The sequence below is a fragment of the Hoplias malabaricus genome, chromosome Y (genome assembly GCF_029633855.1).
Source record: "Hoplias malabaricus isolate fHopMal1 chromosome Y, fHopMal1.hap1, whole genome shotgun sequence".
In the NCBI taxonomy this organism is placed as follows: domain Eukaryota; kingdom Metazoa; phylum Chordata; class Actinopteri; order Characiformes; family Erythrinidae; genus Hoplias; species Hoplias malabaricus.
The window spans coordinates 67,137,536-67,150,664 of NC_089820.1; the positions used below are offsets into that span (position 1 = coordinate 67,137,536).

At 46.6% G+C, this 13,129-nt stretch overlaps 1 protein-coding gene across 1 annotated transcript in view; it reads left to right on the forward strand.

The window, feature by feature from the left end:
• The first annotated feature begins 1,932 nt into the window (after nucleotides 1–1,932).
• Nucleotides 1,933–13,129, forward strand: part of LOC136678283 (rho guanine nucleotide exchange factor 2-like) — a 61,386-nt gene continuing 50,189 nt past the window's right edge. Inside the window, exons 1-5 of the mRNA XM_066656273.1 lie at nucleotides 1,933–2,121; nucleotides 6,182–6,243; nucleotides 6,480–6,760; nucleotides 10,950–11,124; nucleotides 11,623–11,734. Of these exons, the coding sequence (XP_066512370.1) occupies nucleotides 2,058–2,121; nucleotides 6,182–6,243; nucleotides 6,480–6,760; nucleotides 10,950–11,124; nucleotides 11,623–11,734 (694 nt within the window). The 5' untranslated portion in view covers nucleotides 1,933–2,057. The remainder of the gene's footprint in view (nucleotides 2,122–6,181; nucleotides 6,244–6,479; nucleotides 6,761–10,949; nucleotides 11,125–11,622; nucleotides 11,735–13,129) is intronic.

A 13,129-nucleotide genomic window follows, 5' to 3' on the forward strand; every position in this document is an offset into this window, starting at 1 on the left:
GCTCAGGTTGCTAGTTTGCTATGAAGAGTGCTAAGCTGATATCCTGTAAACATAATGACTCAAGATGTCAGAATTTGGTTTTGTTTTTTTGGACAAGGGTTTATTTCGGTAATTGTGTGAGCTGAACATGCTTGTAGGAGAACACTAAATGCCCGATCCTGTTTGGTTAACCTAGCACGTTAACTAGCATCATGCTTAGTCATGGGAGAGGCAGTTGTAAAGTTTGTGAGTATCTTGTTTCACCATTACAGAGGGATTTTCCCCCAATTGTGTCTTTACCACCAAACTGACTTTAGTCAAAAGGTGGGTATTTCCACATAAAGTGGCATATGATATTCATTGTTTCACTACATCAAATAAAAGTGACATGATATAAATTACTCTGCATTAATCTGTGCTTTCCTCTCTGCTAAAAAAATGCCTTTGCATTTGAGTGAAAGTGTCCTAGTGTAGAATAACACGGGGAGGTGTTGGACCATCGCAGCCACATGATTTTGACACTGAAGGGCTCTGCATTCTTACAGAGTAAGAGGGAGGAAGAAAAAAATAAAGACGCTTTTCACTGTAGATTCCAAATGCTGCCCATGCTACAGATACACAATCCCCACCCTCATAAGAAAAGACTTCACAAAAAGGGCAAGTGACCACACAGCTGCGGTAAGTCCAGCACACTTTAATAATTTCCCTTGTCAAACACTCAAAGTTCATTACCAAGCTTTTGCTATAAAAGGGGAACCACCACGACAGACTTGAACACCTAAATATGTAGTTAGGGGTTTCCAACCCATGTCCCTAGCTGCATACTAACCTTGAGTGTGCTGAGTTGTCTTCTCCTTAGAAGAGCAGACACAAACAACACTAGAGTCTTTGGTTAACAATAAGACAACTTTTCAAAAACAGAAGCTGTAATTACATAGTTACACAACCCATAATTAGGGAGCCTTTTGAGATTTCATTCATTCATTCATTATCTGTAATCCTTATCCAGTTCAGGGTCACGGTGGGTCCAGAGCCTACCTGGAATCATTGGGCGCAAGGCAGGAATACACCCTGGAGGGGGCGCCAGTCGCCAATCAACCTACCAACGTGTGTTTTTGGACTGTGGGAGGAAACTGGAGCACCCGGAGGAAACCCACGCAGACACAGGGAGAACACACCACACTCCTCACAGACAGTCACCCAGAGGAAACCCACGCAGACGCAGAGAGAACACGCCACACTCCTCACAGATAGTCACCCGGAGGAAACCCACGCAGACACAGAGACAACACACCACACTCCTCACAGACAGTCACCCGGGGGAAACCCACGCAACACAGGGAGAACACACCACACTCCTCACAGACAGTCACACGAAGCGGGAATCAAACCCACAGCTGTGTGACTGCAACACTACCTGCTGCGCCACCGTGCCGCCCAACCAGATTTCAACCAAAATGTATTTTCTGGTTGACAATATGACATCAGTATAATGTTAAAATGCAACATGAATTTGGAACTTCATCAGGGCATCAATATTCATACATTGCAACACACCTTTCATACATTTAACAAGTCAAACAAGCAGTCCTAAAACCACAGATTCAGAAACAGGTTTCTTACATCACAAACCCAAGGAACCAATCCCTGCAAAGCGAAGCTTTCAGGCTACAAGAGAGAAGGGGAGGGTTGGGTGGTGATATTAATTATGTATTTGTGATAAACGGAGGACAACGGTCGGGGGCGGGGGCATTTACACAGGGGCTGTTCAGTTCGATTCCCCTCGATATGAACGCGCCCTACGTTTCTAGGGCAGTGACCGAGTGAGGGGTTTGAGACGCAGCCCAGTTGTTTCACCCTACTAGTCGCACCTGAGCGCGGGGAGGCGAACCGGTTTAGGGCTAAAGGATCAAATGACGCGGCCGGAGACACCTGAGAGGAGTGTCAGTTTTAGCCAGAGCCGGGTACAGCGAGGGCAGGCTACATTCAGGCTCCCTGTGGGTAATAAAGAGGGCTGTTGTGGGCTTCAAAATGCTCGTTAAACCCAACGGCGGTCAAGGCAGCACTGTTTCACCTGAATGAAGCAGCTTTGGGAAGCGGAGATAAAGAGTTTTGTTGTGTCTCACAGCGTACGAAGCCCAGGTGAGTCAGGAGCACTCAGTGTGTGTCACATATCTCGGTTTCGCTGCGGTTTCTTGGGTAAAAAATGTTCAAATATGTGGATATACCTCTTTTTTTCCCCTGAAGCACCACAACATAAGAGATTTTACACTGCTCTTTGTGAGGAATTTGAAAGGCTTCACGTTACAAATAGACAGTCATTCTGTTTTATTCTGCTGCATAAAAGTTGTAGTAACCAGCCTGCTGCTATGTTTTAAAGAGAAAAAATACTTTTTAATTGTTATGTGTGTCATTCTAAATCTTACAGCTCAGAAGTGTTAACAGTGTTGGAGATAGGAACCAGACGTCTGAAGAGTATAGTGCCTCTAAAAGCTGCTGAGACAGTAACTGATAACACACAGAGACTGATGATGGGGCTTTGTTTTAGAATAGGTCCAAGATAAGGTTTTGATCTTGAACATCTTTTATGTTGGTTTTTGCCCCGTTTATCAACATTAGCTTTAGAAACTCAGGAAGTGCAGTGGTCAGAGGTGCAGAGGTCACGATGGCTGCAATGCAAACAGACGTTTGATTTACAAATGCTTCTAAACAATGAGCCGTTTCATGTCAAACCAAAGGCACTGTTTACGTGTTAATGATTTAATTATTTAGAAAAATGGAGATCAATATGTGGCTTGTTTCCTTTTGTAATTCATTCATTTTATTAAAGATAAGGCGTTCTGTGCCAATTAAAGTGAAAGTTTCTCCAAGGCTTTGCGGAGCTGACGGGATCCTTGAGGAATAAGGATGTAATAGTTTACTTGCAGTGTTTGCTTTCGGGCCGAGTCACTGCCTGTTGGCGTGTTTTAGGTTTGGTTGCAAAAGCAGTGGCAATAAGACTAAAGAGGAGTGATCAGCACTTACTGTGTGAGCTGTGTACTTCATTTAATTTACTGTACATTGTTTAACATTGTTGACTTCCTTGTTCCTACACACTGTCCGTTTCATCACTGACCACACAGGAGCACTTTGTAGTTCTACGATTACAGACTCTAGTCTATCTGTTGCTTGCCTGCTTTGTCAGCTTTATTTTAAGGACCCCACTGTACCACCACTGAGCTGGTATGATGTGGTGTAACCCTGTCCACTCACGGTCCACTCTGTTAGCCTTGTTGGTCAGCCTGGTAGATGTAAAGTCAGAGACAGTAGCTCGTGTAGCTTCTGTAACGTGCGTCATCAGTGGTCACAGAATGCTGGTGGTCTGTCCTTGGACCAAGTTTTTAAAACTCAAAGCAGCCCTGCTGTGTCTGATCCAGTTTGGTCTGGTAGAGCGTAGTGGGTTAAGAAAACTGCTGAATGTTGTATCTCTAAATGTAAAACTAGATGAACTCTGGCAGTCAAGGAGAAAGTGGAAACGTTTCCGGTCACGATGACAGACGTTCAGGTTTTTATCCGAGTGTCAGCCGAGAAAAACAAGGTGAACAAAAAGGGCTTGTTTTGAGTGCGCGAGAATAGCCGGCTGACACCCCGCCTCACTTCCTGCATGCCTGTCATTAAGTGTCAAAACAGCCCTTATAGTAGTCCTCACCGCCTCCACAGGTACACTGTAGTCTTTTTATGGATAAACAAGCTCACATGCTCATACACTCTTGTGAGCTGTCATTAGGCTCGGTATATCCAAACATCTTAGACACCTTCATCTGAAAACAAAGGTATTAAAGCAACACTAGGTAGTATTTTTTACCTTCAAATCACAACTACAAAATATTTGTTATGCTTCACTGATCTGTGATAGGGAGAGCAGACCCTCTGTTTTTGCCATTCCAGCTTCAGCACGGCAGAAACTGCACTATGTAACTTTTGGAGGAGGGTAGGAAACCACGCATCGATTCTTTTCCTCCCTCCACCGTGATTTGAGGACTGTAAAAACGAATTAAACTCTGCAATTGTAGGGAGTGCGACAAAACCGAATCTACTGTTCGTTAAAGTGGTAGGTGGTCCCCTCGTTGCTGTGGCAACAGTGTCTAACTTTCTGGACCATTGCTGTAAGGATTTGATTGCATTCTAGCATGAAAGCACAAGTGAGGAGGTGTACTGGTGTTATGATAGTGTGTGAGCTCAGGTGGTTTCTACTAAACTGTTAGATGCTGTTTTAGTCTTTAGCTGTTCATATCGCTACGTAATTAGGGGTTAGTTCAGATGCTGTGTGGCACGCCATCACTCCAGACAACACAGTTTCGCCTCTCCACGGCCCACAGTGCTGGAGGGGTTTTATACCTCACTGGCGGACACTTTGCTTTGTGCTCTGAGTTACTGGACGAGACATACGAGCTGTAGATTACAGGCAGATGTGTAAACTTACACCGTGCTTAGCGCCGACTTTCCGTCTGTTCAGTATCAGCATGTGTAAGATGTTAATGGCATGTGTAGTTTAATATTATGTTTCTGCGTTACGCACCAGACATGGCTGCAGGGGTTTGTTTACTTCGGAGTGAACAGTCCCGGTGAACTGTGTCTCAGATTTCTATCTTGATCTAGCATCAAGTAAAATAAACTTTAGCTTTTCTTGTTAGTTAGGTTACGTCATCAAAACCCACTCACACCCGTTTAAAACAGGTTGATGAGCTACACACCCCCCCTCCCCCCAATGTCCCACACTGCGTGGGGGTGACCAACAGAAATTGTCCTGAATTACTAGGAAATGATAGAATTCCATTAATATCTAATCACAATTATCCACACTTTCACACACTCATCAGAGGTGTGTTCTGTGTGTTGTTGGTGTCCGAGAAGTGAACACACACCTAAACACAGGGGAGATATTTCCATGTCAGTTGGAGATTTTTGGCGTGGAGGTGTGGTACCACTCTGAGCTGGTGTTTCTCTCATTCTTATCTCAGCTCTGCTCAGTAATGCCTTGTATGAGCGGACGTGGAGTCAGGAGAATCCTGTCCAACATTTTTCAGTAGCCATCCCACGTCCGTATCACACCCCAAACTCCGCCTCCTCTGTAACCAACAGAGGATTTTATTTCACAAAAGAGTGGATTCTTATTTAAATAAAGTATAATGAATGGCAGTTTGTCTGAATATGGTCTTTTTAAGGGAATACAGTATTGAATTGAACTGATATGCTTGGGCTATGTGTATAAATGCTTGTATACACACTGCTGACAGTGATGGGGACCTTTGATCTTGATCTTTAGAGGCGGACTAACCAGTCTTATGAGGTGTGTACTGTTTTAAAAAAAAGCTTTAATGAAGACAGTCGATTTACTGATCACTGTGTACCGAGGCCTACTGCTGTAGCCCACTTTCTCCTTGTTGTTTGCCTCACTATGAATCCTACTCTATAGAGAGTTGTGGTCTTATGGGAGAAGGCGCTGAAAACAAGCCCCATGTGTTTACTGTAATGCACATGATACAGGCAACGTAATGCCACTGGTGTTGCAACAAAACGTTATCTTCAGATAGCTCTAAATCATTGTTTGACTGAAGTGCACATTAAACAAATGAGCAAAGTGATTCTACGTTGACAGTGGCAACGTTTTGATGTGAAACTTTTGTAGTTTGTAAAAGTATATTAAATGTTACTGATTTTTAAATAAAGTTGTAATATTCCAGTATCGAGAACACTGGGCCTCCCCTGAATTTGAAGATACCGTCTTATCTCAGTTAGTTCTAATCTCTTTTGCCTCCTATTTCCACTTTGTATTCAATGGAATCATCGTCATCTAATAGTTTTGCTTTTATTTTGCTGTAGTATGTGGCCAGCCGCACCTGAATGACCAGTTATCTCTCAAGTCTCAAGCTTGATTCAACATAAACAGGAAGTGAAAATGACTTATGAACATGATTATTATACGCAAAGCTATTTAACTTCACTAGTTTAACTGTTTCTTGAGAGGCAAAGGCAACAACAGGTGCGTGACAATAATAGATCATCAGAACGGTGCAGTAGAGTGGAGTTGATAGTAAATAGGAATTACAAAAGCAAGTGTACTGTCTTTGAGAATGTCAACCAACTGACTGCTAAAATAAAGACTAAGTGTAAATGAACCTGTGTTTGTTTGTTAACGTGTTTTATTTCCCTTGGTCACTAGAGGGCAGCAACGGTTCCCTGTCCAACAACACCCTGAGACCTGAACCTGAGCTGATGCACATGGTATGTATATTATCACACTTATCACAGGGTTGCTCTACTGAGAGTTGATATTAATATTGAAGCTATTTGGCATGTAACGACTTCCTAGATATTTAAATCCGACACTGATAGCTCATTTCTGCTGAACACTTTTATACTGCACCACTGCTAATATCCTTAATTGTAGCTGAAAAAACAACAGAGCAATATGTGAACGCCTAGACAATGTTTTATTTTCTCTCTCCGATGCTTTACAGATGATCAGCAGCCCTCACCCTCTCCGTATCCGTATCCCTGACTCCAACATGGCTCACAGTCGCTGCGTGCCCTGTCCGGCACCTCCACCTGCCTCACCAACGTCACCATCCACTCCTCACTCTCCCCGCCGTCCCCTGGCTTCTCCTTTTCTCCCCGTGCGGAGGATGAGCCTGAAATTGTCCCTGGCTGGACTTCAGATCGGGCAGCCCTCCCGTAACCGCAGACACAGCTGGCAGCCCGGCGCGATGATGAGCGCTCAAACACAGTATGAGCAGCGCAGGTAGATGTGCCAGTACAAGTGATATGAAATAGGAGTAGAATGTGAGGAATATGGGTGGCGCGGTGGTGCAGCAGGTAGTGTCGCATTCACAGAGCTCCGGCGACCTGGAGGTTGTGGGTTCGAGTCCCGCTCCGGGTGACTGTCTGTGAGGAGTGTGGTGTGTTCTCTCTGTGTCTGCGTGGGTTTCCTCCGGGTGACTGTCTGTGAGGAGTGTGGTGTGTTCTCTCTGTGTCTGCGTGGGTTTCCTCCGGGTGACTGTCTGTGAGGAGTGTGGTGTGTTCTCCCTGTGTCTGCGTGGGTTTCCTCCAGTTGACTGTCTGTGAGGAGTGTGGTGTGTTCTCCCTGTGTCTGCGTGGGTTTCCTCCGGGTGACTGTCTGTGAGGAGTGTGGTGTGTTCTCTCTGTGTCTGCGTGGGTTTCCTCCGGGTGACTGTCTGTGAGGAGTGTGGTGTGTTCTCTCTGTGTCTGCATGGGTTTCCTCCTGGTGACTGTCTGTGAGGAGTGTGGTGTGTTCATCCTGTGTCTGCATGGGTTTCCTCCGGATGACTGTCTGTGAGGAGTGTGGTGTGCTCTCCCTGTGTCTGTGTGGGTTTCCTCCGGGTGACTCTCTGTGAGGAGTGTGTTGTGTTCTCTCTGTGTCTGCGTGGGTTTCTTCCGGGTGACTGTCTGTGAGGAGTGTGGTGTGTTCTCCCTGTGTCTGCGTGGGTTTCCTTTGGGTGATTGTCTGTGAAGTGTGTGGTGTGTTCTCCCTGTGTCTGCGTGGGTTTCCTCTTGATGACTGTCTGTGAGGAGTGTGGTGTGTTCTCTCTGTGTCTGCGTGGGTTTCCTCCAGGTGACTGTCTGTGAGGAGTGTGGTGTGCTCTCCCTGTGTCTGTGTGGGTTTCCTCCGGGTGACTCTCTGTGAGGAGTGTGTTGTGTTCTCTCTGTGTCTGCGTGGGTTTCTTCCGGGTGACTGTCTGTGAGGAGTGTGGTGTGTTCTCCCTGTGTCTGCGTGGGTTTCCTTTGGGTGATTGTCTGTGAAGTGTGTGGTGTGTTCTCCCTGTGTCTGCGTGGGTTTCCTCTTGATGACTGTCTGTGAGGAGTGTGGTGTGTTCTCCCTGTGTCTGCGTGGGTTTCCTCCAGGTGACTGTCTGTGAGGAGTGTGGTGTGTTCTCTCTGTGTCTGCGTGGGTTTCCTCCGGGTGACTGTCTGTGAGGAGTGTGGTGTGTTCTCTCTGTGTCTGCGTGGGTTTCCTCCGGGTGACTGTCTGTGAGGAGTGTGGTGTGTTCTCCCTGTGTCTGCGTGGGTTTCCTCCAGTTGACTGTCTGTGAGGAGTGTGGTGTGTTCTCTCTGTGTCTGCGTGGGTTTCCTCCGGGTGACTGTCTGTGAGGAGTGTGGTGTGTTCTCTCTGTGTCTGCGTGGGTTTCCTCCGGGTGACTGTCTGTGAGGAGTGTGGTGTGTTCTCTCTGTGTCTGCGTGGGTTTCCTCCGGATGACTGTCTGTGAGGAGTGTGGTGTGCTCTCCCTGTGTCTGCGTGGGTTTCCTCCGGGTGACTGTCTGTGAGGAGTGTGGTGTGTTCTCCCTGTGTCTGCGTGGGTTTCCTTTGGGTGATTGTCTGTGAAGTGTGTGGTGTGTTGTCCCTGTGTCTGCGTGGGTTTCCTCTTGATGACTGTCTGTGAGGAGTGTGGTGTGTTCTCCCTGTGTCTGCGTGGGTTTCCTCCAGGTGACTGTCTGTGAGGAGTGTGGTGTGTTCTCCCTGTGTCTGCGTGGGTTTCCTCCGGGTGACTCTCTGTGAGGAGTGTGTTGTGTTCTCTCTGTGTCTGCGTGGGTTTCTTCCGGGTGACTCTCTGTGAGGAGTGTGTTGTGTTCTCTCTGTGTCTGCGTGGGTTTCTTCCGGGTGATTGTCTATGAAGAGTGTGGTGTGTTCTCTGTGTCTGCGTGGGTTTCCTTTGGGTGATTGTCTGTGAAGTGTGTGGTGTGTTCTCCCTGTGTCTGCGTGGGTTTCCTCTTGATGACTGTCTGTGAGGAGTGTGGTGTGTTCTCCCTGTGTCTGCGTGGGTTTCCTCTTGATGACTGTCTGTGAGGAGTGTGGTGTGTTCTCCCTGTGTCTGCGTGGGTTTCCTCCAGATGCTCCGTTTTCCTCCTATGGTCCAAAAACACATTGGTAGGTGGATTGGTGACTCAAAAAGTGTCCGTAAGTGTGAGTGTGTGTCGCCCCGAGGAAGGATTGGTGCCCTCTCCAGGGTGTGCTCCTACCTTGCGCCCAGTGATTCTGGGTAGGCTCTGGACCCACGCGTGAATGAATGAATGTGAGGAATATGCTGGAATATTGAAGGAACATGCAAAAGGTGAATTCTACATCATAAATCTGATGCACTCGCTCCAGTACAGTCCATGGTTTGAGATTTAGTGGCTTCAATATTGGAGAGATGTTCTTCAATTGATATTATCCAGGCTTGGTGTTACTGGAAAGTTATTTTCCTCTGAAACCTGCACCAGAAGAAAATAATCGATGGCTGAATTCCTTGCACACTTTGATCCTCACTTTTTTCCCTAGAAAGGGGGAGTGAAAGAGGGCAGGGCCGAAACGAGAGAGAGTGAGAGAACTATGTGTCTCCATTGTCCACCTCCTCTCTCACTCCTTTGTTCCAGCTCACATTGAACTCCATTGTCAGAGTGAACAGAGGTCAAGCTTTGTGCTGCCTCAGACCAGCGAAGATAGAACAGCAGTGTAGATTTAGGGCACAATGGAGAACATCCTTTTACGGGTCGCGATTGCCGCGTTCGCTCTTGTGGCGGCCGTTGGACTGGGGGTTTTGTTTGCATTTGCCTACTTAGTGATATCAGCAGTGGTCTGCGGGGCACTGGCAGTGTTGGCAGTAGTAATTTGTGTGTGGGTTTTATTTAAAGGTAAAGTGTCGCGACAGGGCCCTTACTGTGTCTATGTGAGCACCGTTTAGAAGAGTCTTTGCAAGTAGAGAGGTGATAGAGGAGAGAGGTAATCATTAGATGATCGTGATGTGATTGGTTTGTGGCTTTGTGTGGGTTCTGTTTGAAGAACAATCACATTAAAAGCCTCTAAGGTTGGTGTGTTGTCACATATGGAAAGTTAGGGCTGGGCAATATGATTATACATTGTTAATATTGTGATGTTACATTACAATACAGTTTTCCTTAGTGTAACATCAGCAACCACAGTACATTTGCATGGAACGTGTAATAAAAAGCAAGGTAAATGCTGTGTTTATACCAAAACAGATACAGGTTGCTTTTACATTCGTTTGGAAGTGCATTGGGGGCGGCACGGTGGCGCAGCAGGTAGTGTTGCAGTCACACATCTCTAGGGGCCTGGAGGTTGTGGGTTTGATTCCCGCTCCGGGTGACTGTCTGTGAGGAGTGTGGTGTGTTCTCTCTGTGTCTGCGTGGGTTTCCTCCAGGTGACTGTCTGTGAGGAGTGTGGTGTGTTCTCCCTGTGTCTGCGTGGGTTTCCTCCGGGTGACTGTCTGTGAGGAGTGTGGTGTGTTCTCCCTGTGTCTGTGTGGGTTTCCTCCGGGTGACTGCCTGTGAGGAGTGTGGTGTGTTCTCCCTGTGTCTGCGTGGGTTTCCTCTGGGTGCTTCGGTCTCCTCCCACAGTCCAAAAACACACGTTGGTAGGTGGATTGGAGACTCAAAAGTGTCCGTAGGTGTGAGTGTGTGAGTGAATGTGTGTGTGTGTTGCCCTGTGAAGGACTGGCGCCCCCTCCAGGGTGTATTCCTGCCTTGCACCCAATGATTCCAGGTAGGCTCTGGACCCACCGTGACCCTGAACTGGATAAGGGTTACAGACAATGAATGAATGAATGAATGGAAGTGCATTGCATTTGAAGAGAGACAGAACTGGTTGTTTTTCTCGTTAGATCCGTGAGTAACTAGAGAGAAGACTCATCCTTGACGGGTCATTTTTGATGATGTATGGCACTCACACTGGAAATCGAAGTTTTTTCAGCTTAAACCCACAGTTTAGAGTGTAGTTGTTTGTTGTAGAGAGCATGTAAACAACAGCAACCAGAGAATGTGGACCTGCAGGTATCTGACTGGATGTCAGCAAGTTATTATCATTATTTTATGAATCATTTTCTAGGAGTGCTTTGATTTTAGCCCTGGACTATTTATTGCTGATTTATTTTTGTAAAATGGCACATGAAACACCATTTTCTTTCTCTTTCTTTCAGTGTGAGTCTTGAGGCTCTGGACCCTCTGGAGATGGAGAAGGTTCAGTACGGGGGTCTGGGGACACGGGACCCAAGGCGAGCTCCTATAACCCACTACGCAGAGGATATGGAGTCTCTGCTGTCTCTTGCTGAGGAGGAGGCAGGTTCAGACTCCCAGATATTCACTTTCACAGCGGTATGTCATTTTCATTTGAGGTGATTATAGAGTTATGTGTCATGGTTGTGAGATATAGTGGCATGGTTAATTGGCCTGCATTGTTTCAACCCAGTTTACATTTATTTGATTAAGTGAAAACTTTGATTCATCACAACACCCACAAAAATCATCTGCTTGCCGTTGGTTGCAGGGTTTACACATTTCAACGTCCTATATCTGCAATGCCAGTATTGCACAAGGCCTACGTTGTGATAATGATTAGCAAATCATATATTGTGCAACCTACGCAGCTTTGACTTGAGGAAGCAACTGCTATAATTTGACAGTTTGATTGAAGGAACGCACTGGAGAGTCTGAAATATGACCCCTGGACACCAAGCGGTGCATATGTCTGTGTGCATGTGGCTGTTGTGTGATTTGGGACCAGTGTATCTGTCTTGTGGGTGTGTATGTATGTGTGTGTGTGTGTGTGTGTGTGTATTCTGAGTGCGATTCATGCTTTTGTGTGTTTTATAGGACGCAGCCACTCTGAAGCAGGGCTACAGTGCCTCAGTGCCGTCGCTTTGTGCCATACCCAGCAAATGCCAACCAGCCCATACCAACCAGCGCCCGCGTCCTCACGCCCAAGGTAAACCAGCCACGGTGCTTAAGTCAACAATGCACACTGAGAGAGGGCCAATATAATCTCTCACTAATTCACGGTGGACTACTGCTCACTCTCACAGAACGTACTGTAATTTCTCACAAAGTAAATTGACTTTTATACCTGAGCATGCCTAAGGTTCAGTATGGTGTATGCACCCATTTCTTAAAAAAATACAAATTTAGCAGATCATTAAATATTCAAAATAGACAAGGAGAGTGCAGTCACATACATTTATTTTCAGATGACCCTAGGCTACACAGATATGTTACAGTTCCATTCACATAATCAAAAATATGGTATTTTTTTGGATAAAATATTAACTTTCTTTTAATATAAATTTTTTATGATACAGATGCTCAATAAATAAAGCTATGGTATATTTTTAAAAATTATTAAACCAGATAAAGACCAAATAAATTAAATTTCTTTTTCCTTATTTTTTTTATAATATAACATTCATTCATTCATTCATTATCTGTAACCCTTATCCAGTTCAGGGTCACGGTGGGTCCAGAGCCTACCTGGAATCACTGGGCGCAAGGCGGAAATACACCCTGGAGGGGGCGTCAGTTCTTCACAGGGAGAACACACTCACACACTCACACCTACGGATGCTTTTGAGTCACCAATCCACCTACCAACGTGTGTTTTTGGACCGTGGGAGGAAACCGGAGCACCCGGAGGAAACCCACGCGGACACAGAGAGAACACACCACACTCCTCACAGACAGTCACCCGGAGGAAACCCACGCAGACACAGGGAGAACACACCACACTCCTCACAGACAGTCACCCGGAGGAAACCCACGCGGACACAGAGAGAACACACCACACTCCTCACAGACAGTCACCCGGAGGAAACCCACGCAGACACAGAGAGAACACACCAACTCCTCCCAGACAGTCACCCGGAGGAAACCCACGCGGACACAGAGAGAACACACCACACTCCTCACAGACAGTCACCCGGAGGAAACCCACGCGGACACAGAGAGAACACACCACACTCCTCACAGACAGTCACCCGGAGGAAACCCACGCGGACACAGGGAGAACACACCACACTCCTCACAGACAGTCACCCGGAGGAAACCCACGCAGACACAGGGAGAACACACCACACTCCTCACAGACAGTCACCCGGAGGAAACCCACGCAGACACAGGGAGAACACACCACACTCCTCACAGACAGTCACCCGGAGGAAACCCACGCAGACACAGGGAGAACACACCACACTCCTCACAGACAGTCACCCGGAGGAAACCCACGCAGACACAGGGAGAACACACCACACTCCTCACAGACAGTCACCTGGAACGGGTAGGTGGATTGGCAACTCAAAATAAAAGTGTCCGTAGGTGTGATTGTGTGTTT